General features: G+C 44.2%; 1 protein-coding gene across 12 annotated transcripts in view; it reads right to left on the bottom strand.

Moving 5' to 3' along the window:
- EIF4G3 (eukaryotic translation initiation factor 4 gamma 3) overlaps nucleotides 1-25,150 on the bottom strand; it is a 149,838-nt gene that overhangs the window by 66,812 nt on the left and 57,876 nt on the right. For 6 of the 12 annotated variants that reach the window (XM_059830108.1, XM_059830104.1, XM_059830109.1 and 3 more), the window contains exon 1: nucleotides 13,014-13,081. In XM_059830108.1, coding sequence (XP_059686091.1) covers nucleotides 13,014-13,043 — 30 coding nt within the window. In that variant the 5' untranslated portion in view covers nucleotides 13,044-13,081. Of the gene's footprint in view, nucleotides 1-7,807; nucleotides 7,841-11,493; nucleotides 11,608-13,013; nucleotides 13,110-25,150 lie in introns of those variants that run through there. The other 6 variants (XM_059830105.1, XM_059830102.1, XM_059830103.1 and 3 more) reach the window with 4 other exon arrangements.

Genomic DNA, 25,150 nt, shown 5'->3' with positions numbered 1-25,150 from the left:
AAAAAAACCCCAAACCATGATTAACTGCAGGAAATATGATACTATAGAAAGACTTTATGTTTACTCTGTTCCTAAAACTTTAAACATTTTTCCTTTCTGGTCTCTTTCAGTGATACAGAGACAGCAGATAAAGCAGAAACCCCTGCTCAAATCACGGATTTGGTCTCCACTTCTGCACCAAGACTGGAAGGATAAGAAATGCCACGTATTTAATTGTTAAGCGAAAAAATAATGATAAATAGGTCCTCATACATCACATCAAAGACTGCTGACTGATGAAGTGCATCAATGAAAATAGTCTGTGAGTAACTACATCATAAGCGGTGAGAAGAAAAGAGAGTGGTAATCACTAAGGAATGAAAGAATGAGCTGGGCTTATCCGCCTCGGCATTCAGAGAATGGAGTAGGGTGGAAGGAAGCTGTGATGCCTCTACGCTTGACATGATGATGAACTTAAAATGGTCGTTAGGAGAAGGCAACTCTTTGGGGAGAAAAGTCTGGTAGTGAGGGTGCAGAAAGAAAACCAGTAGAGCAACACACTGCCATGCTCCTGCATTAATAACCTCTGTGGCTGTCTAGATGTGGGGGAACTACACAAGTGTTGCATGAAGCAAAGGCATATACTGAATTTATGGTGAGAATAACTAGAGTCCGCAAATCTTCAATACCCCAAGACACCAAGAAGTGCAAAAGTCCTTTCTTCTTTCACTGCAAATTGCTGAATAATGACTATTTCTAATCTTGAGCAGGTTACAGCTGAAGTCTCCCCTGAGTGTGTGTGTGGGGAAAGTCAATAGCCACCACGATTCTGTATTTATGCAGAGTGATAATGGGCTGGAGGTGGAAGCGAGACCTGCCTCTCTGCTGACAGGAACGACATCGACAGGGCAGCCTGGAAAAGCCTTCACTGCAAGAGATGGGAGTCCTCCACTGGGGCGAGTCACAGACGTCAACCCTGCTCCTCGAGTTTCTGCTGCACCACATAACCTGCTAATAACATCACTGAAACCATTGAGGAAAAACTTACAGCGACGGAAGCTCCTGGTTTACGGATAGCTTTTCATCTCCGTCACTGGCAACTGGTGCCTAAGAAACTCCATTTCACGAAACACAAGCCAGCTCTCTTTCCTGCCGTAGCAGAAGGAAGGAAAGCACGCTCTGTGCGCCAAAACGGGCGGTGCGTTGCACAGGCTTCCTCTTCCATCAAGCATTAAACTCCACCATGGTAGTGCTAAGCTCTTCTACAGCAGAAGGAGGACCTCCGATGAGGAAACTCTAGGTTAAAAAACCCAACCTCTCAAAAACACTCTATACTGCCCACACCACCGCAGAGATAGGTCAAATCCGGAGACGAAGAAAGAAGGAGGATTTAGTTGCTAAACGGAAGATGGACACGGCGAGAAGAAAAGCAGATCCATTATTCCAAGCAATAAGACCGTCAGAAGCTTTTGGAAATGCGAACCAGAGACACCTCTGGCAAAGTCTGAATTACTTTTAGCTACTCTGCTTCCAGGAAGTAACACTAAAATTCTCCAGGAAATCAGGTATCATCAGAGCACTGCGCACCTGATTTGTATGTGGGTTTTACTGTTTAAAACAAGTATTGTCTGGCTGTCAAACTGTTCTGGGCTCCATCCGTGTTCCTGTCCCTCCAAAGCTAAGCCAGCAATATTCAAAGTCATTCTTAGAAATGTTTCACTACTCTGCCTTGATTTGCTAAAAAATTTGCCTTGCAAGGTCAAACAGATGCCTGCATAGACAACATTTTCAAGTAACACTAATGATGTCCTATGGGAGAAACACCAGGAGATTAAAATCTGAGCTATTTTGTCTCTGTTTCTTCTAATAAGTGCAGGATTTGGAGTGGAGAACATACAGGACCCCCTCAGGACCAGAATGAAGGTACCCTGGGCCGCAGCAAGGCTTCTGATAGAAACCCTGCGTTACATCAACCCTTCTTTGACTACTTCCCTCAAAAATTAAGTCCCACTGTGTCTAATGATGGTCAAATTAGTGTGAAACTTGCTACACAGTTGTTCAGCAACCAGTGAGGACCTGAGCCGTGGTCCTCAAGTCATGGTCCCATTCCTCATCTGTCCACCTCTGTTAGGGAGGGATTTCTTGGATCGTCTTGGAGTCAGTACTACTGAGCAATACGGTCTTTAACTTCTTTCCTAGGGTTGCTCCCCCTCTATCCTTACAGAAGAGCACAAGTAAACCCCACTCAGACATTGCTTTTATCAGCTGCCTCAAGCTCAACTCTTTTAGCCTGCTCATTTAATAAGCTCTCATCATCTCAGCAGCCCTTCATCCACCTGCTCAAGGAAGTCTTTCTGGAAAATAAAAAAGCAGAATTCCACACACATTCCAGACAGGGTTTCCCCAGTACTTCCCAATTACAGCAGTAATAACTCCCTACCTCACCTGGAAACAACCTTTGTGGTTTATCTAAAGATTGCATTGCACAGCTGGTTTCAGCTGATGAGCTCCTTTATAGAATAAAAACTTCTCCTTGGCACTGAAGTATGAGGGCTTGCACCTTGCAATGCTGGATTACGCCTTGCTTCCATCGTGCCAGTCCTCCTTGCACAGCATCCTTGTGCTAACCACATTTTCCAGCTGTGTACTCATTAAGTTTGCTGCAGACACATACCTGCTATTCGTGCCAGAGTAATTAACACTTACGTTAAGGAAATCCACTACTAACCTCCTGCCTACCCCTCTCAGCGCTACCCTGGTATTTATTTCTTAGTCACTCCTTATATATACACTCCCCAATAACTTTTTATTGACCATCATCTTCTCCTGCTTAATTTTCTTCCCACATGACCCTGTGTCAAAAGTCTGTTGAAGGCCAGCCAGATAAGAGGCTGTCATCTAGAAAAATCAATGATTAAAGAGAGCACCAACCTCCTCCTGATAAACCACCACTGCATTTTAATTGATTTTCTATTTACTCTGCATTTCTAAGCCACCACTTCCAGTGAAATGTCTGTGGAGCACTCCCTCCATACTCTAAAAGCTTCACTGAAAAATAAACTTGTGGTAAGAGCACTGAAAACAAATCTATGCTAAGCTTTGCCCATCGAACACAACGTGCGTAGGCACCCGTCTATTTTTTTTCTAGACCAGATCAAGGCTGGCAGTTGCGATGGGTCCACAAAGCCCTGCAGACGGTTGTGGGGAAGTTCAACAAGTCGTCATCAGCGCTATCAAATCAAATCACGCACACCAGCTCTCCGCTTCACTTAAGCTTCTCATACCCTGAGACAGCCCTGTTATTCATTTTTAGTCTTTTTGGTCGCACCAAGAAGGCTGGTGGGATAACCTGGCCCTGACCTGGAAGGGGGAGGAGGAGGTATCCGCGCAGGCAATACGGCAGGAACCACATCTACTTGCAGATGAAAGCTGGCACATTATATTTGATCTTTCAAACTTCATACAGGTACCAGGGCTCGGCTGAGGAGCTGCAGCCTTGAGACGTAAAGCTCCGGTGCCAGAAGCAGGACCTGCAGCAGAAAGCCCACAGGTCCACCTCTTGCTTCCCCCGTGGCCACCAGCAACCTAGTAGCAGCCCGTGGGGCAGAATACAAGACTAGTTTTCCCCCCTGACTCAAACTTTCCCAGTTTAATTATTTACTAAATGATAAAATGGGGGGAAAAAAACCCTTTTTGTGTCAACCATAGGATTTAAAACTGGTAGCTCCTTTCCACGCTCGTGGTTGAAGAGCGAGAAATGACTATGGCAGCTGTTTCTGACTACTTTCTAACTCAAGAGACTCCAAAAAGCTACAAAATGGGTAGTCTCAAGTCAGCTCAGGGAGTAAGCTCCCGACCTCTCCAAATCACAAGGCTTTTCAACAACAGCACACGGCCAAACCCAGCTTTCTGTTGTACGAGCTATACTGAAAAGAACTCGAGTAACCCCAGGCTAAAACTGGAACAAACTACAACAGCAATCTCAGACTAAAGTAGTCTGCCATAACCAGTAAACTAATCTCAAACACAATTATAAGTCAGAAAGGGAACTATGACATTTCAGCTTATACTCATTCTTATTTCTGTTTTTAATTACACTGGCCTTTTCTGAGCATCCATTTTAAAATAACCCATATGCTCCTGAAGTCACTTCTTAAATGAAGGGTTATTCTACTTTTCGGACTTCGGATTAGGAGAAAACTGCTATTTTCAGTTGTGCTTCATGAGGATCAGAAGCAACAAAGTGACTCCCCGCAGAAAAGGACCTGGGGGTGTTGGTCGACAGCCGGCTGAAGATGAGCCAGGAGTGTGCCCAGGTGGCCAAGAAGGCCAACGGCATCCTGGCTTGTACCAGAAATGGTGTGGCCAGCAGGAGCAGGGAGGTGATCGTGCCCCTGTACTCGGCGCTGGTGAGGCCACACCTCAAATGCTGTGTTCAGTTTTGGGCCCCTCACTCCAAGAAGGACACTGAGGTGCTGGAGCGTGTCCAGAGAAGGGCGACGGAGCTGGTGAGGGGTCTGGAGCACAAGTCTGATGAGGAGCGGCTGAGGGAGCTGGGGGTGTTCAGTCTGGAGAAGAGGAGGCTGAGGGGAGACCTCATCGCTCTCTACAACTGCCTGAAAGGGGGTTGTGGGGAGGGGGGTGTTGGTCTCTTCTCCCAAGTGATGAGTGATAGAACGAGAGGAAAACGGCCTCAAGTTGCGCCAGGGGAGGTTTAGGCTGGATATTAGGAAAAATGTCTTTACTGAGAGAGCGGTGAAGCATTGGAACAGGCTGCCCAGGGACGTGGTGGAGTCACCATCCCTGGAGGGGTTCAAGGAACGTGTGGCCATGGCACTGCGGGACATTGTTTAGTGGGCATGGTGGGGTTGGGTTGGTGGTTGGACTTGATGGTCTTACAGGTCTTTTCCAACAGTAGTGATTCTGTGATTCTGTGACTCAAGAGCCTCACTTACAAAGGAAAAAAAGGGACGCTCCGTGCACCAAGTGGGAAACTGAGCAGCAAGCCCAGGCAGGGCAGCAGCTAAGTCCGCTACAGCATTCTGAGAAAAACACAAGCTAACAGTATATTTAAAAATACCGCCACAAAACACTTTGTAGGGCCCATTTTCTTTCTCCTGTAAGACGAGACTTTTCAGTGGTTTCTCAGGTAGCCGTGTTACTGGAATCAAGGATTACTGATACACATTTAACTTTGAATCAGAACCACTGCAGCTATTTTCAGTTGACTTCAGCCACTATTAGTATAGCACCTAAATCTCATCCCAATATTTTCTCTTATGCAGACTTTGATTACACTTTCTAGAGCATCAACTGGCTATCAACTGCCAGGGCAGGCATTCCCACCTGGAAAAAAATTGCTTATAAAGTTGCCAGTCAACTTCAGGTGCTTAAATCATGCTAATTTGAGTACTTTAAAGATCTAATAATTACAGGAAATAACATTAAAGAACAACCCATTATTTGTCTGAAAAAGACACAGAATCAATACAAGGCAGATGTTAACAAAATCACACTGGGATTGACACAGGAATCATTGCAAACCTCATCTTGCTGCCACTTTCTTAGAAGAGCACGTCATGTTGTTGCAACAAATATTAACACTGCTATGGTCAATTTACTTATTTAGTACTTTTGAGGTCACGAAATCTCGAAGCCTGTTGCTTACGTTACACGATTTAACTATTCCAGCATGTTAAAGGTTTCCCACATGAGAATGATAAATTATGTTAGTCTCAAGAATCCTCTTAAGTCTGGGGTTTGGGATGAATTTGCTTCAACAGCCATGACCCTCCGGCACGGGTCGGTGGCAAAAATCCCTCTCTCCATCCCCAATCTGCACCACGGGCAGAGACTGAATTTTGGATTAAAAGAAAGAAACAGCTCATCTGTAACCCAGGTTTCTCTGTGCCTGTCCCGATCCAGCGCATGACAGATATAACTGGGAATAAAGCCTGAAATGTTTTTCTAACGGTGACAGCTTCTCTCAGATAATTATAAGCAGATTTTAAATGTAACAGAGTAAAAAAAAAAATCTAACTGCAACACAAGTTAAATATGTAGTGATAAAATTGGGAACACACTTGGAAATTACAAGTTTTAACCTACAGGCAGGGTCATAACTGGGTCCAAAAGAAAGTTTTCAATCAACTTATGACAGATTGGTGGTAGAGTCATACCAGTAAAGCCATCAGTCGCTGAAATAGTTTCCTCCAAGGCTGTGCTGCCTCGAGACTCGTGGTCCAAAATCTGCTCGCAGTGAGCTCAAGCAGTTTTTAGGAGAATATTAAATGGCTCACACTGAATATATGATTTGCCTTAGTAATGACCTACGAAAGAACTAACAAGTTTCTGAAGAGCGATGCGTTTTCAGTATTGCATAATATAAACACAGACCTGAAGTTAAGGTCAAGAACAAAAGTATCTAAACAAGATACTAATTCTGTCATTCCCTACATTGCCCAGTCATCCCGCAAACATTTCTCCACCACCGCCTGTCAATGCAATCCCTTGCCATGCACAAAAATCATTTCTCTCTCTCTTTCATGTGACATCTGCCTGCAAGCAAACAAGAGCAAATGCCTCATTCTACTTTTTAAGCCTTTTTTTGTCCTGCTCTGGAAGGATGTCTGCCTCCATGCTGCTCTCTAAGGTGGGAGGAAGGAAGATTATCAGCTTTTTTGGGTGTCTGTGCCCACTTAACGCACTTACCTGCACTCCTGAGACAGTACTTTCCCAAAGGTGCTCGTCTCTACAGTATTAAACTGCTCAGACTAACAGAAGCGAAGTGAGAACAAGATAATTCTCCTAGAACAAACTTTCCCTGACTTAAGCCCCTGTCCCAACATCACTGGAGTTAATGTTTGGGGTTTTTTTCCTATTAAACTTGGTGGAAACAAACTGGTTCCTTCCAAGCCAAAAGAAGGAAGAGAGACATGGAAACAACTGAATCTGGGAGAGCCTTCCTGCACTTGTCACGTCTCTCCTCCTCTTTTTCACCCATCAGCACCACCTCTGTCCCCTCAAAAGCTACAAGAAGCAGCAAAATCAGTCCCCAGGGGAAAAGGGGTTTGGCAAAGATGAATGTAGGAGTTGATAGAAAACACAACTTCGGACACCTTGACTAGAACAGAAGGGCCCTGTGCATCTGTCCTGACGCAGAAGAGGTCCCTCTGGGTATTTCTGCCACCCTAATAAGTGCTGCCTGTGAGTTTCATGAGCCAGAGCCACTCCTAATTTTCATTCTTCTTAATTAAGTGGTTCCTTACAAAGTCCAAGTCATGCAACAGGAATACTACAAAGATTCCTTAAAGGTTTGGCTTTCATAGGGTGAGTAAAAACAACATTAAGCAATGTAATGATAACAGATAACCAGGGGTATCACACAAGAAACGTATGAATTGGAAAGTCATTTGCCTTGCTCTGAGTTTGAAAAGTAGGATGTGAACACCCAATTCTCGCTGACATCTTCAGCTCAGGCAACTTAACCCACCGACTGGTTTGGGAAATAGTCGGCAAAGTTTCTAGCGACTTGAAAAGGCAAGCAAATCTCGCAAATACCTGGCAACAGTCTCTACAGGTTCTCCTTTCCGAGGGAAACGGCATTACGTGGGGTGGTTAATGAGTGCAGTGACACCAATCGAGAATTAAAAGCGTTACTCTGCGTGGCAGGCAGCTTGTTAGCGGGGTTATGCATGTGTTAGCATCTACTGACGGGGCTGGTTTCCGAAGCCAGCCTTCGCTCTGAGTTAGTGGGTGAACACCTCCAACCACCCGCCTCCCCCAGCCAATTAGTTCAGGATGATAATGAAGGGGCAGGGTACTGTACCTGGTGATGGGCAGGTCGAGGCCCCGCTGCAAACTGAGGAAAGGCGGGAGAAACAAACACAAAAGGAAAGGCACAAAGAGTCAGAAACACCACAACGAAACCAAAATGTCACACTCTATGCAAAATAAACCCACAAGAAAAAAAAAAACACCACAAAACAGTTAAAAGCTTTGCTGCAGGACAGTGACAGACAGGTACTAAGATATAACGAGTGAACATCGCTACGGGGGGAAGTGTGCTGCTCGAGAGCTGGGAGGTAAACAGCCAAAGCTGCTAGTTATTTTAAAGGCACTCTAGTGTATGAATGCAGGCATTCTTTATCCTGCCTGGGAAAAAGAAAAACAGTAAAACCAAAAAACAACTTAAAACAAGCAGCAGTGAAGATCTTAAACTGTTTAAGGTGGAGGTAAATGGTTAAAGCAGCTGGACTCAGAGCTGTTCCAAATATTTGGTGGGAGCGGAGGATGGAGACTCGTGGCTGGAGAGCGTTTAAGAGCCAGGTAGGCACAGGTAGTGTCCTGCCGGCGAGGGGCCGCGGGAAATTCCCTGCAAGGCAAAGATCAGCAACTCTTTGCACGTACACGCAGTGCAATTTCGTTTTCAGCTTTTTTTTTGTCCATAACGATCACAATATAACCCTCCTTAATGAGTTGGGTTTGTCACCCCCATCTGAAACCGAAGGAGACAGGTTAACCCGTGACGTCCCCGGGGAGCTGAAGGCACCAGCAGTAGAGCTTGGCTGGAGTACCGGAGGTCCTGGTTCCCAGCCCTGAGCTCAGGTTACTAAATCACTTCCCACCTACTTGGGTTACACACGGAGGAAAGTAATCAGAATTTAACATGCTCAGTAAACATTAAAAGCATTTTCCAATAAGTAACTGATTGTTAAAATAGAAATAAAAATGAATGCAAGAAATGGAAAATAGAAATAAAGATGACAAGGTATCCTCTTCCAGAAGCCGAGGTAGGTCTTTAAACCCTTAATTCTCAGTGTAATCAGCAGAGCTCCACGATGAGAGCAGATAAATCTATTGATAATAGCCCCAATAATTAAACGGAGCACATGAAACCAGATCCCGTGGTGGCTTTTTACCCTCCGCATGCCTCTACCTGTTGCTAGTTGTGATGGCTTAGTAACTTAAGGCACGTGCCGAAGCACGCGGTACAGTCCACCTCTGCTAAGTCATACTACAAGGACTCAGTTCGTTTTACTTTCTGCCTGAGAAGAGTGATCAAAACTGGCTACTAATTATTGATTTCCTTAATAAGAATATTTTTTTTTCAGTAAGAAAAAGGGGACCGGGGTTCACCTGCAGCCCTACCTCCCAGCTATTTTAATGCCACCAAACATGAGAAGCAAAGTATAAATATTCACTGGTCCAGCTGATTTTCTCCTTTATAAACATTTTAATTGCCTATATGTAAGATTTCCAAGAACTAGTCTAATACCGGTGTTTATATATTCCTTCTACCTTCACCTCATCATGACACTTGGATGAAAAGTCATAAAAACCCTCAGAAATGAGAAAATATGCACACACGGACTATTTCTAGTACAAGAGTTTATAAAGAATGACCTGCACTGATTTACCAAATAGAGAGTTTTCCCACCCATGAAAATGTTCCCTAAGCCTTACAATTAAAGGAAAAAAGAGGAAAACACGATCATCTTGTAAGACTAAAGAGCTAAAATTTCTGTTTTAATAGCAACCGCAGGACAGAAGCACTCAGAGACTCTCAGCATCCTCCCAAGGCTCAGGGTGTGAAGAGGACGGTGGCTCTGCTGATGGGTCGCACAGCGATGAGAAGTGGGCACCTGGACGAGTCTTGGGAGGTGAATGCACTACAATTCCTTATTTTCCTAACAGAAGAACTCCTCAAAAGCAGTTCAAATGTCTTGTGTTTGAGAAAAGGGAATAAAGCTTGCCCTGGAAGGGCTGACAGGAACCTTTCCGGCGGGGCTACACACTCCGTGTTATATACCAATGAAAAAAAATTAATCAAAAACAGAATGATGGGGTGCAAAAACCTTGCGTTGCTTAATTTCAGGGCCGAAGTACCTCTCTTATCACTGTTCCATAGAGAAGATTCGTTCTCACTGTGTTTAAAACAAGAGCTGGAAGCTTACATCCTAAGAAGCTAAAGTATATTCCATGGTGAAAAGTAATATGCGTTACAAGGAAAAAAAAAAAGAAATAAAACAAAACCTCAAAGTTAGTGAAAAATACCCTAATCTATTTTGCACTGGTCACCACTGGCTATTGATTTTTTTAATTTTTAATTTTTTTAAATAATTCAGGTTGATAGGATTTATTCCTATTAGTAGCTGTAAGCAACAGAACAAACTGTAGTCACTGCTGGCTCAGATTAAAATGGACACTTTGGGGTTTTCTTCTCTGTCCGACGAAGGTCATAGGTAGAAAGGAAAACTTCTTTATGAAACCTGGGTCCAACATTTCTGCCACCCACACTCTTTATGGTCCTGCTCACTGCTTTGTGGACAGCGGGGCATGTTCTCTATCTGCTGATGTTGAGCTGGCACACCTCAAGCCTTTCTGAAAACAACCACTTCTGGATCGCTCAAACACCCTCTCCGATCACAGTTTTTTGGCAGACCTCCTAGAATTCGACAGTTTGTGTTAAAATCACCTGGTGCTCGGGGCTGGCATCGGCAAGAGCTAACAGATAATTTTCAGCAGGGCTGAACGACTCTGGTTTCCTTTTCCTTCCCCCAGCTGGAGCTGCACCTTGAAATTGTCGCTATCAGAGTGACACTATGATGCTAATGGGGAGAAAACACGAAGCCAGTTGGATTGCAAAGGCAGCTGTCCTGGAAGGAACAGAAAAGCCTGAACTCTGCAATTGCCAATGGCCCTCGGATGCAGAAACAGGATGGAGAAAGCTCCGGCTGGTCGAGGAAACGGGGTTAGGATCAACCTCGTTAGTGCAACAGCCTACCTACCCACACCAGCCGCACCGGCTGCGTGACGGATCGGACTGCGCTATGGAAGCCTAGGGACGGTAAAGACATCCTGCCACCTTCCTCGTCCCCTCTTCACCCTCCCCTCACCACCAAAAAGACGGTTAAAAGATAAATTAAAAAATAATAATTAAAAAAAAAAAATCAAGCCGAGAACAAAATGCAAGAGTAGTTCAGGACCGGACTAGTCTTGCATTTGATTTTGGGGTGGGGAGGTGGAATGAGATGTTATGGGTGCGGCTTTTAGTAATGGGGGTGGAAATGGTCACTAGCAGAGCAGATGGTAAAAACTGTTTAAAAAAAAAATAAATAGAAAAATGGCTGACAACTGCAGACAAATTCTTCCTCGATACCTCCTCAATAACGGGGTCAAAACCCTATAATTTGACGCATTTTCCGGCCAAATTTCCTGAAGATGTTATCTGTTGAGCGGCAAACCCAAAGTCGCCCTGCTCTCTGTCCTACGCCAGGGCAGACCCTCCCAACTGCAATTCAACTTTGGACCTTGCGTCGCCACTTAACCTGGCAGAAACTGCCACGGTAGCTCATGCTTTTAGCAAAGAAGCAAAAATCAGTGCATTTCTGTAGATCAGCCAACAAAAAAGATGTGATAAAAAAAAAAAATAAAGAAAGAAAGGAAGAAATAAAACCAGTGCCATCGGCACAATTGCCTGCAAGAAGGAGTACAGTTTGTTATATTGCTTACAATGCAGTATTTTATCCAGCCTCTTCCAGCCAGGGACCTGTAAACCGGACTCTGTTCCAAAACCTTCCTCCTCTTCCAGTTGTCTGTGCAATGTATTGGCACTGTTCTGCTGGGCTGTCAAAAAAACTGGTTTAGAGATGCAGCTCTTCAGTCAGGTTTTTGCTCCAGTTCTAACCATATAAACTTATTTGTGCTTTTCAACAATTAAAGATAAAGAAGATGATTATACTTACTGAGAAAAGAGGGGGTTTTACCATCAATATCCCACGTTACTGATCAGAACGGGGGACGAAGGAGGTGGGGGGGGGATCCGGTTACAAATTAGCAGCTGTCCACATCACAGAAACTTCATCAAAACTGGCGTTAATTGGTTCATTCATCAACACAGAGGTTAACCGGCCTCAGAACTAACCCTCCTGCGAATCCCCTGGAGGTGAAACCTCCAGAAGTGGGGCAAGCGCATCGGTGTGGCTGCACGTGGGGGGAAAGCTTGCCCTGTACATATATATGTGTGTATATATATATACATCTGTTATGTGGACAAACAGAAGACTTCTGTCTCGGAGGCTTTCAGCTGCCACACTTCAGCAGCGTTCATCTTACTCTAAAAAGAGAAGAGTGCTGGGAATGGTGCAGTGGTTTTATAGGTAACCTGGAAGTGTTACGACGCAGATGTGGATTTGCAAGAGGTGCAGGGATTGCTGTTCCCTTGGCTAACTGAGGCTTGAGACATCGTGATGGCAAGCTACTGTGCCTCCAGAAGCTGGGCTAAGCATCTGGTGCCCTAGGAGGGTCTCCTAGCATCGTGTGGAACTGCGCTACGAGTGGCGATTCCCCAAAAAGAGCCTGGTTTGGGGAACCAAAGTCCTACAATAGCAGAGTAGTATTACAATACACACACACAATGAAAAAAAAATATTATGGAGGACAATCAAACCTAAAGTTGGATGAAAAAGGGGCTTACACAAAAAGATCTGGGTAGACAGAAGCTCTACGTTAAATGCGTGAGCACCTACGGGGTGCCGGGCAGTAAATGGTTAGAACTGATCCAGTGGCATTGATTCGGAAGTAATGCCCAGAAGCCACTGGAGACTGAGTGCTGCTGCAGAGAATCACTTTAGTTTACTGATTTTTGGTCTATCACTTTACCAAATACTTCCTTAAAGACAAAAAAAAAAAAAAAAAAAAAAAAAAGAGAGAGAGATTCTGGTAATGAATCTAAACTCTAAAATGGAGTGAACCTGAAAGCAACTATGCTAAAAATATGCCGTGTTATTTGAACATAGATGAGAATCCCTCCATCGCTTCTTTTCTGATAAGCCACTTTAAAAGGAAAATTAGCCTACCAGGACAATGTCTGAAAAATTCAATCAAGGTTTGCCATTTGGAACGTGCTTCCAGTTCAGAAAAACACATTTTCCAGAGAACTGGCCAAGTGCTGTTGACACACACATACACACAGAGAAACACACAAACGAGGAAGAAAGAACCTAAGATAATGCGAACATGGGCTCCCTTACCGGCGAGCGGGTCTGAGGCTGGGTGTTCATTGTTTGAGGGGCTTGAGGGTACACCAACGTGGTTGGAGCTGCATTCTGTCCTGAGGGGTAAGGAGCCTGCCAGGGAACAAGAGAAGTAAATTAAAAAATGAGTGTATCAAATGATTCATCCCAAAAGATAGGAACTGAACACATTATCAGGCGGACTGCTGATTAACACTGAGATAAAGACAACATAGGTGATTGCGATGGAGAAAACCTTCTCCGTCAAGGACCCAACCAACTTATCAACCCTACCCTAAGTTTCCAAAGTGCTGCAGCGGAAGACACAGTGAAGAGGCACGTCAGCCAACACCGTGTCACTGAAACCCTGTGTTGTCTGACCCCCCAGCCATGTACGTGCCCAAAACCTCCTCTGTTTCCAAGGAAAGCTGGAACTGTAGGTATTGCTGATAAATCCTCCAAAAATAAGACAAACGACAAGAAACAAGCTTGAATGCATTTAATACAAGCCACTGCTGCTTTAAAGCGTTTGCAACACAATGAAACGGCCCCAAATTGTTACAGATGTAAGGCAGACCATGGGTTGTGTAAATTTTTCATAGTTCCACGGATTTCAATGGGCTATAACAATTTATACCACCAGATGCTCTCCCCCATGTTATTTGCCCAAAGTAACAATAAACTGGAGCTGCAGAGTTATGCCAATTACGCATTTTAACGAGACATTTAGAAATAACTTTTCAGAGCACCTTTTTCCTTTTCTTTTTTAACAAAAAAAAACCCTTTTTTTTAATAGTTTATTACTGTAATGACATAAAAACCAGTCACTAGACTGCAACAGCCTTCGATTTCAAGAGGAATTAGCTCAAACTCTACGTGCTGCCCTGTAGCTCCTGCACAACTCCATCGCAAGCCACTTCTCCAGCTCCTCAGCTCTTCCCTGCTTCACTGTCTATCCCTCGTGGTGCCAGCTCTGGATATAGGCATTACTAATGGTAACCACAGTCCCTACTAACCTCCTGGCTACGTACCATCAGATTTACCTGATGAATAAAGGTGCTCATCAGGTCTTGGGTCTCCTCTGGGAAAAGGTCTTTGGGCTCACTTTACAGATTATGGGAGAGGATACCCTTAAAAACACTGCAATACCTCTCTGTACACAGAATTACAATATATTCACACTGCAAGCCTGGCTGAAGAATCCCTTCTCATCTTTGAATTTCATGGCCCTTGCATTAAAATTCAAGAGCAGGTCTAAGGAATTAAGGGAACTGTTTCAGTCTGTAATGCGGTATTGAGAGAATAGGTTTCACTGCACCAGCCCTCAGGCATATTTCAGGGTATCTTGGATTTGAACTGTGCTATATTTGATTTGAATAATTAAGTTTTCAAGCAATAAAACTAAGTTATAGTTGGTAGGCCAAACCTGTTTGTATTAAAGAAAGAAAAAAGAAACTTATAAAACTTTAGCTATCAAGAGAGGTCATCCAGCATAAAGCCTGAAGCTCTGTTTTAGGCAAACAGCTCCATGAGTGGTGTAGAAACAACACAAAACGTGCTCTTTCTAGAAAGAAAATCAGTCCTGAAGCCTGTGAAACTTCCAAGTCTGAATTAGCAAACTACGCCAAGTATCATCAGGCATGTTCTGGCTTTCAAGGGAGTCAACCAGTTCTTACAAGATGAAGGATGTATTCTTTTAAGGAAAAGACCACAATTTCAAAAGAGTTTTTCTTACAAAATAAAGTGGCATAATAGTATGCCATACTAAAAAATAGTATGTATTTACTTCTCGCCTCCCAGGCTGAGTCACAGAATCACTACTGTTGGAAAAGACCTGTAAGACCATCAAGTCCAGCCACCAACCCAACCCCACCATGCCCACTAAACCATGTCCCGCAGTGTCTCGTCCATACGTTCCTTGAACACCTCCAGTGATGGTGACTCCACCACCTCCCTGGGCAGCCTCTTCCAGTGCTTCAACACTCTCTCAGTAAAGACATTTTTCCTAATATCCAGCCTGAACCTCCCCTGGCACAACTTGAGGCCGTTTTCCTCTCGTTCTATCACTCATCACTTGGGAGAAGAGACCAACACCCCCCTCCCCACAACCCCCTTTCAGGTCATTGTAGAGAGCGATGAGGTCTCCCCTCAGCCTCCTCTTCTCCAGACTGAACAACCCCAGCTCCCTCCGCCGCTCCTCATCAGACTTGTGCTCCAGACCCCTCACCAGCTCCGTCGCCCTTCTCTGGACACGCTCCAGCACCGCAATGTCCTTCTTGGAGTGAGGGGCCCAAAACTGAACACAGTCCTACAGCAGAGTCACAGACTGTACCCACAGCTCAGCCTCTTCAGCCCTTCCAATACCAGCAAATGTAGGAAGGTTTTGGAGCAAGAATATGTCTTATTTTGGAAGAGCACCTAGTACATCCGATCGCTGAAAGACATCTACCACCAAGTGCCCCAGCACACACTGACCAGTGTCCTGTGCCTTGCAGAGTGTCTACGAGACAGCTGGGGTCTCTATGTTATTCTCTTTTGCTTCTTTTTTATTCCTAGACATAAAATCCCCACTTAATCTCCTGATGATCAAAATGTAATACAAGGTAAATGAAAATATATAGTTTAGAAACAATCTGACCAAGGAATTTTCCAGTCTCAGAAAAAAACAAAACAAAACAAACCCCAAAACGTGGCAGAGGGATGATGGTACTGAGCATAGCCAAAAAATAGTCCCCATCCCATTACTGCTGTAATACCTCCTATTCCTATTTTGGGACCACACTCAAACTGATCAGTAAAGAGCAAAACTTAAGCATGGATACACAGACACTTAAGGACAGTGTTCCTACTACCCAGGCTAACTAGGCAGGATGTTCTGTTATTTTCTGCCTGATTTTCACATTGCTTTTGGGTCAAAAGAGATGATAAAAATGTATGTCTCCAAGTATATCACTAGATCTTTGCTGTGATTTAGGATGCCAAAGCACATTTGGTAGAATATTTATCTGAAGAATGTTCTGTAGTAGTTTATATCAATACAGCAGCAAAGACTCTGGTTCAAGAGCAATTACTTTAATCAGCTCCTGCTATGGAAGCAGCAACCTCTGGCAGGTAAGCAGGGCAGGTTTTCCGCTGCCCCTCCTCTCCAGGAGCTCATTTGGTCTAATCCTCTCCAGCCAGCGCTTCCCTCCCTTCTTACCACTGGCAAAACCTCTAATTCATGTTAACAATTAATTTGCAAGAAGTCTTCTAACTTTTTGAGATGTCAGATGCAGCATCAAATATTTTCCCCTTTTATTTGACAAGTGTGATCCTGCTTGAGCTGTTCGTGTCAATGCTGTATAATAAACAGTATGTACTGTATCTCGCAGCAGTAATGACACCATAGCAATGAGCCATCGCAACACGGCGTAGAATAACTGAGTGCTAACGAGACGCGAGGAAACTCTGGTATCTTTTCGTCCACCACCTAAAGCAGTTATCCTGCATTTGTAGTATCTTGCTGCTGACTTTCTGCATCTGGGAACTCTGCCCAACATGAGATTAAGGCTTCTCCCCGTAGAGGATCAGCGTCTTTCCGTGTCAGTCCATGCACCTTGCAAAGGGTCCTGATGTTGCTCTTCATATCCTACCCGACAGCAGCGAGCACGCAGGGTACGTGACTGTGTCGGGAAATATTAGGAACACTCACATGTAAGCGGACCAGTTGACCACCAGCTCCTTGTGCCTCCGGCTCTGCATCTCAAGAGAAGAGACCTTACCCCAGACGGTTTCAATTGCTGCTCCCACAGCATCTCAGCAAAAAGGGAGGAAAATAGCCGCTATCCTCCCCCTTCTTCAGGCTCATGAAACATGCTTTCTTCAGGCTTAACTTGCAGGCAACAGAACAAAGCCTAAGTCAGATATAACTTCCATGCTACCCCCAAAGTCCTTACCCACCTCCAAAACAGAGTTTTCTTTTAATCACCCAAGCAAAAGGAAATCTGAAAGAAAGGAAGCGCAGCTATCACCAAGCCTAAAAAACTAGGACTTTTAGCAGAAAGACTGTAAAGCACGCATTTTTAAACACAGTGCCAAAGACAGCCACCTCATTGCTAACAGATGTCACTTCTGACACTAGTAGGGCTGACAGGCAAACGCAAGACGACGCAACCTAGCGTTAAATTTGCTTTAGTATTTAAACCCTATCAAAGTAAGTATAGCATGAAGTTATAAATAAAGAAAAAAGCATGTGAAGGCTTAAAGAGCAGCCACTGAAGGGTTTCTGCTATTAAGCTGTCATCAAAACAAGGTAATTTTGGACAGCCAGTGCTGTTTCTAACCCAGACGACCGTTCCGAGTGCTAGGTTCACAACTGCAGCCTTGAGGAACGAGTGCAATACAAATCCCACTGAAGACAACAAACATCACCTAAACAAACACGTTTCACAACTATTATGCAACAGCAAATGCTTCTGCTCCGCATGCTTCAAACCAGATGGAGGTGTGCTTTAACTGGTGTTTGTGTTAAAACCATAACTGGGGAAAAAAGGGAGGAAAAAAAAAGTGGTTTGTAAATTTCTGCAGGTACTAAGTTCACATACAAGTACATGGTAGCCTAGAAAAACTATCAAAACAACTGGCAGAATAAATCACAGAACTCCATTGCTTTTCAGGCAAGTCAGCTGATTAAAAGTATTGCATATATTCATCTGTCAAAAGGACATTTTTCTGTGCCAAGCGTCTCAATAGGTACACAGAGTAATTATAAATCACATGCAGTCACACTGGAAATATGTGGCTTTTATGCACCGTGGCTGAAACACTGCGGATGAGGAGAACAAATTAAAAGATCAGAGAGGAAATGCTCCAAAAATCCCCTAAATAAACTACTGCAGAGGGAAAGGCAGGGAAGCAAATATCGCTCTGTATAAAAATTTTGGTTCATAAGCATCTAAACGCTGGCATCGAAATCCCTGAAGTTCAAATAATTGCAGCACCCTGAGAACGGATGGCTGCTGAGCTGCTCCACTTCCGAGGCAGTGCAGTTTCCTTCTCTTAAAGCTTTCATCTTAGTGATTTTATATTTCAGATGAGGCTATCCATGGGGGGAGGCGATAATAGTTGTGTGTTTATGTATTCCCGCAACTGGCTGGGGAAAACCCTTTCTATCTCTTTTCTGTGCACCTTGGGCTGCTGACTGCGCTAAGCAAAAAAAAAAAAAAAACTACCGAGAAAACAAATGAAAAAAGTTATTATTAGATCAGTTCCCGAGCTGGTTAATAAACACTGAGCCTGCTGCGTAACATGACTCCCTCGGTACTGACTGTACTGGGAATAAACAGGCGAAGTACACACATCAGGTTCAGAAAAAGCTGAGTCACGCAGCTCTCTGCCTCCCGCAGCCGGTGGAAATTTTTTTTTGGAACAAAACTCTGAAATCCCCAGGCAGAAAGGTGTCGCTTGCTGAGCTTTCCGCCTTCGGCAGCGCGGTTGGGTTTGGCGCGGGAAGGGGTTAAGCCCTGTCGCCGTTTCTTGAATCCTCTCTTGACTAAGGGAAGAAGTTTGGCTGGGTCTATATTTACTGAACTTACATACAAGGAGGAGAAATGGTCTTGCACTTCCAACACATGACCGTGACTCAGGAGCTTGCTGCTCTATTACCATCGCTATCGCTGCGACCTTGGCTGAGAAAACCTTTGGACTTCCAGTTACTTCCCAGTAACACCAACGCAGTGACGGCGCTCCTGTCCGGGGTGAGCTGAAACTCCGCTGAACGCCAGCAAAAAGCTTTCATCTCTTTGGGAGGAACGTGACAGCGTAAGCAAAACATTTTGTAACAATACGAAGCGTGCTGGGGCCACAGGCAGCCCTCGGCTGTCCCGGAGCAACCCCAAAGGCTGTTTTTTTCCTGCGTGGCCACAACAAAGCAATGCGATTCTCACACGTGAATAAAAAAATATATGATACCTTGCTACAATGGTTTACATCTCATTTGAGCGTTCAGATCACTGCACTCACAAAAGGAGAGTACCCAGCTAAAAGCTTACTCCAAGTGCCACTGCACAGACTTTCAAAAAGATTTTTTACTATTTAATTTGAGACATAAAATACCAAAAACATGCAACAGTTTTATCCTATTTCCAGCCAATGCAAGATCCATCTCTGCACCCAAAAGACCCCCCCAAGCAAAACCACACACAGTTCTCTGGCTGCAAGCAGGTTTCTGCAGTACAGTGGTCTTTTACCAAGACATTCACCAACCCAGTTAAATGCTAAATATTGATTAAAGCCACAGCAGCTGGGCACTTAGAGTAACACTCAGTTTACTTTATACTAAGGGGTCCTGTCTCCAAATTTTATAAATTCTTATTTATACAAGCTCCCTGACACAAAACGCAGCTGCCCCTGGAGGGAGGTACAGGAGAGAGCACTACAACAGTCATCGGCAGGATCACTGCACGGGTGTTTCCTTTTTATCCCCATTTTTAACAACCAGGTTCAGTTTTCCTTCCAGCTGCTGAACTACTTTCCTCGAGGAAAACCACAGCAGGGAACGCAGGACAGGCCGTGTTGATGCAGCAGCCCTTGAGGCTGCTCTTAGAGCCTCTTAGGACGTTTTCCCCTGGGTCACTGGCCTGGACAGCAGGAGTTTGGCCTCGGATGCAGGTGAAGAAATCCCCCGCAGCAGCATAAACCGTCACTTGGTTCACAGCGTGGAAGGATGGTGCCAGCAGAGACACGGCTTTTAATTCTGAATCATTGTTTATGTGTTAAGTTGGGTTTGCTCTGCCCTCCCACAACCTGAAATCGAATCACTGTACTACCTCAATGACTGCAACCGTGCAGCACCCAATAAGCAAAAATCTCTCGGCATTCAGCTCTTAAAAAGTAACAGGATTATAATTTAAAACCTGTATCTTCATTTCTACCTAATAAACTCACCCACAGGCAAGTGCACGCCAGAACAGCAGTTCTTCAGACTGCCCCTCCTACAAAACCAGCACCTTTATTTTTCCTCAAGCTTTCGTTTCTGAATGGCCTCAGTGTTAAGAAAGGTGTATATCAGCACGAACTCACGGTGTCGGTAGAAGCAGCTCTCCCGTCTTCCCCCAAACCCAACTGTTTGCTCCCGTTCCTGTGCTCTTTCGGCAGTGGTGCTGGCTTCAAGCGACTGCAAAAATGTTTAAAACTTCAAAGCCTGAATATTACAGCAAGATTATTTTTTTTTTTATCTGATATGAAAAGTGATATTATTGCAAGGCAGAGATAACAGCTACAGCCAGAGCATCCGAGAACAGCCCAGAATCTCCTACAACTACAGCCTACAAGACACACTGCAAACAAAAGGCTCATTTTTCCATCCGGGTGCTGACTTATGAACACCGGTAGCATCAAGTGAAAGGGATGAAGAGGTTCCTGCTCTTGCTGTCTCCCTTGCCGTCCTCCCCGGGGCTGCAGCACCTGCAGCAGAGGTGACTGAACTGGAGGTGAAGCAGCCTTTGACCTAAAATTAGCATGTTGGCAATGGACAAAATAAAATACTTTTTAACTAAGTTACTGAGCTCTCAACGGTGGCATCTCTGGAGATGCCCAGGATTCAGCTACCTCACCGCGGAGTCGGCAACCTGTGGGAAGAGTTCAGATAGCAAAGAATCGGGTCTTTTAATCCACCTGCACTCATAAATCAACACCATGAGAAGCCAAAACAGCCCCACAAGACCTTCTCGACGTCATTCTGCCCCTCCAGGCTCAGTTTTGCTCAGGGTTACGTTATCGAGCTGGAAACACCCGCCCCGGTGACAAACACACAACAAAACCACACCACCTACATCATTTCAGCAGCCCTCCCAATGGCTGCACGTACAAGCAATGAAGTCCTGCGGGGAAAGAGAAATAAGTGCCAGAACAGCTCAGAGAAATCCTGCAGGAGTGAACCGTGCTTGACACATCAAAAAGCATTCCCTTGGACCCATACCAACGTCACTCCAATAGCTGGAAACCTGTGCTGCAACCATCTCAGGTTAGTTCCTGCAGCTGAACGCAAACATGACATTACTCAGCTCCTGGATTTCTTTTGAACATACTTGATTTTTATTACTACTTGGGTAACTAGATATTTCAAAACTATTTTCTTTTTTTTTTTCCCTGGTCTGCCCTGCAGTCAGCAGAACAGGGTCACAGCAGACTTGGAAGCTGCTGTCTGCAATGACTTGTGTAATGTGAATAATTTGAGTATGGTAGGAAAAAAATCTGTAGTATCTGTAATGTCTATCTGTAATATATAGAACCGGCTCATCTGCAAATATTACAAATGATGATGGAGACGCCTGAATTATTAAATTCATTCATTTCAGGCTTTTCGACACAGTACCTTCTCAAATAATGCATAAAAGCATATTCCCACACTACTCCTGTGAACTATCCCAGCTTTAAAAATAGCACAACGATTAAACCAGTAAATAAGGCCAATTCCCCTCTAAATGCTTGTCGTTTGGCTTTCGTTATTTACAATGATACTTCAACTGTGTATCATCAAACACACTATCAGATTAAATCTAAGTCCTCATTCACAGCTACGTGTTCAAATATGGTTTTTTGGTACACGTCGCATCAAGAATTTCAAATTTTTTAAGCAGCTCATTTGCAAATTATCCGGCATCACTGAAATCAGCTTCTCATCATAGCATCTCTGTAAAATAAAAACACATGGCAGTTCTATTCTGCTGGCTCTCTATAAGCCAGTGCTGCTACCCTGTAAGATGCATCAGTAACTTGAAAACACTCGTTTTTTCTGCATATATTGGTATATATTACTTGGAATATTCAAAGCCTCATTAAAATCAATGATGCAAGTACCAGAGCTCTTCTCTGACACTGAGCAGACTGTGCAGATGAAGGGTTTCCACTTTAAAACAGAATTTAACACAATTACAGGGCAAATACCCTGTTCCTGATGAAGGGGCTAAAAGGGGCTGGGATGGGACCAGCTTGCGACATGGCTGCAAACTCTTTGCACATCGGATTTACTAGGAAGCTTCAAGATTTGGATGGAAGCAAGGAGTAGACAGGAACTGTGACTGTTTAGTGCGTTTATTTAAATACGCAGGGTTTTTTCCAAAGCCATTTCCTCAAAATGCCACATACTCCGTTAGCTCCAGGTGTCTCATCCTATAAAGGTGGCGTGGATTTTAGGGATTCACCAAATCGCAGATGAGAAGACCGAGCAGAGAAGAGCCTGCATTGCTTGCAGCAGTCAGCATCCTCACTTCTCCTCCTCCTCGCAAGCAAACCGGTTTCCACTCCCCCCTTTTTCCATAAGCCCAGCCTTCAGAATTCCTCATGTTGGTAAATATTAAACGCACCTTTAAAAGGATAAAAATATCCTGACCCAGAAGGAATTACTTCTCCCGCAAGTGAGGCTCAACCATTGCTATCTCTATTCCTCTGCAGTAGTTTTTCTCGCGGTATATCATCTGTGTCATTACCTGCCCTGCTAAATTTTTAACAACCTTTCTTATGGCTTCGTGTGATTTAGCGCCACGCACGCAAGCGGGCAAAGGCAGCAAGCTGAACAGGGGAACAGAGTCCCAAGTAGCAACCGCAGAACTACAGGCATTTTTCTTACTTTAACATAAATAATCAGATTCCCACCGACGGAAGGCGGCGAAGGAAATGTGGTTTCCTCTTCCCTGGACAAAGACAGTTTGTGCAGAGGACAGTATAGACACAAGATATGCACTCCTTTCCTTCCTGATTAAGACACTGTGGTTACTATTCCCGTAGGGATGTTACAAAGGACAGGGTGAAAAGGAAAAGCAAGACAGAAAGTGTCCCTCTTTGACACGCTATCTCCCCGAAGTTCAGGCTTACCCCATGTTTTCAACATAATAATTGCAATTATTTTATCAGCAGCTATACCGCCGAATGCAACCGTCCCTTGAAACGGTGCAAAGGTAAATATAATGCACAGCTTTGGGGAGAAAAGAACAACCTTTCTGCTTTTTTAAAAAAGGCAAGACGCTCAAGCTGGTAAGCCCATGCCCAATTTCAGACCTCAGTGACACGGTCAGCTGAAGATGCAGAGAGAAATATTTAAACAAGTGTAATTTTGAGACATCGGGGTGGACAGATGTCCTGCTAGTAGCCGTCCCCCTCCAAAAGACACTTCTTTACTAAATCCATCAACACAGAATCTGCCCACATTCAAAACTGTCGTTAACAAAGGCACGAGGGCAAGGATGACACGGTAGATTATAATTTCATAACATCTGTAAAGACGAGTATGGATTTAGTTGGCTTCTTACAGAGACTGAGATGACAGTCCCTGCCTTGACTGCCACACATGGCTCGCAGCCTGGGGGTGGTCTGGTAATGACCATTACATAATTAAGTGAATCAGTATTTTCCATAATAAAGGTACTCAAAAAGACAGTGTGTGTGCCTGCCTGTGTTGGGGGGTGAAATTCCAACATCTCCGCTGCTGGAAGCAGACCTGTGAATCTCAGCAGAGACACCCTTGAGTTTACAAAGTGCCTTTCACTTGTCCTATAAAATTTCATCCCAATTTAAGTGGAACAGGAACTTTGAGGATGAATACTTTTGCTCAGGAACACAACCTGCAGTCAGCTGAGACCCCCTAGTCCACGCTACCATCAAAACAGCAGCAGCAAGTTTGCAGCTTTCCTCCTACTTTCCTCCAAGACCCAACTAAAAGCTCCAAAAATTTGTCGTCTTCTGTCTATCTCTAAGGACGTTTCCATCCTTGGAGATTCTCAAAACCCAAGTGGACATGGTCCAGAGTAACCTACTCTAGCTGACCCTGCTCCTGAGCAGGCACTTGGACTAGATGATCTCCAAGTCTCTTCCAACCTTAACCTTTTTGTGAGCTTATGGCAGCAATCAGATAAAATGTTCAAGTTTTACGGCATTACACCGAAGCCCAGAAATGCCACTGCGCGTAACTTTGTGCAAATTTGGACTATTTAAAGCAACTAAGTAAACTACTGGTTTCCAAAGACACCATAAGGGGGGTCTATGGAGAACACGGGCACAGCCCTTCCAGGCTACAAGGAGCCAAAAGTGGAATTACTGCTCCATAACCATCAAATCCTTTTGTGCTCTTTGTCCGAGTGGAAAGCAGCACATTGAGATTTCAGCTCGCAGGAGAACCACGCTGTTTATGGACTTCAAACCTTCACCCCTGTTGCGTAGGTCCTCCCTCCTGAAGGAAAAATCACTCTGGACGTTATTCTTCAGTTCCCCAGGCTGACACAACGGCTAACGCTGGGCTCCAGTAATTCAAGAGGTCCTTCTCCCAGTTTTATCTAGTTGCAGGGATATTTTATTCCCTCTACGTTTACAAAATGCAGACCGTGTAAAGCTCTGACTTTTGTGCTGACTTTGGTGTTTATTGGGACATACTGCCTTCTGCAACACATTGTGTTTGTTTAAAAACTATGTATTTTCTGGAGCATACAAGAAAACATCCATTAAATTCCATGGAACAGAAGGTATTGTTACAGAAGGAATACCAGAATAGAAATTATTAAACATAAGAAAATGGCAAGTTGCCTCACATTATTTTGTCTTCTTTTATTATGAATAAAAATGTGGTTCAACAAGTGGTAAAGTCTAAAAAGCATCAAAATAAAGCACAGTCCATGTGGCTGTGAGAACAGAAAATGTGCACGGAAAACTCCTTAAGAAAGGGATCTGTAGAATTTTAAAATAGCTACAGAAGAGTTTGATTTTCTTTTCAAAATGCTATTTCCACCAAAAAAAAAAAAAGTTACTGGCAATATTAAAACTGCTTTTGATTCACAATAGTATCACAAGCCAATAGAAAACTCTTCTGCTAGATCATGCATCCAGGACGTGTTGTTTGGCCAAGACACCTACTCTGAGAGCCTTCTTATTCACAATAACTCAGTTTACACCAGGGTGGATGGGCCAGGGAAGACTCGGAGCCAGGCTAGGGTTACTCCTGCAAGAAAAAGGTCAAGCAGCAGTAGAAAAACCACATCACCTTTCCCCACTGGGCACACAAGACCACACAGAGAAGTACTAAATACACCTCTCAAAGCATTAATCCACTGCAAAACGTAGTAGCAGCAGACCTACTCCTAACTAGACTCAGCACTTGTGCTGCAATCTTTCCTTTGCACATGTATGTG

This window comes from Gavia stellata, chromosome 27 (genome assembly GCF_030936135.1).
Source record: "Gavia stellata isolate bGavSte3 chromosome 27, bGavSte3.hap2, whole genome shotgun sequence".
Lineage (NCBI taxonomy): Eukaryota > Metazoa > Chordata > Aves > Gaviiformes > Gaviidae > Gavia > Gavia stellata.
Note: the sequence above shows the minus strand (reverse complement) of the source record. Positions and strands in the feature narration are given on the sequence as shown.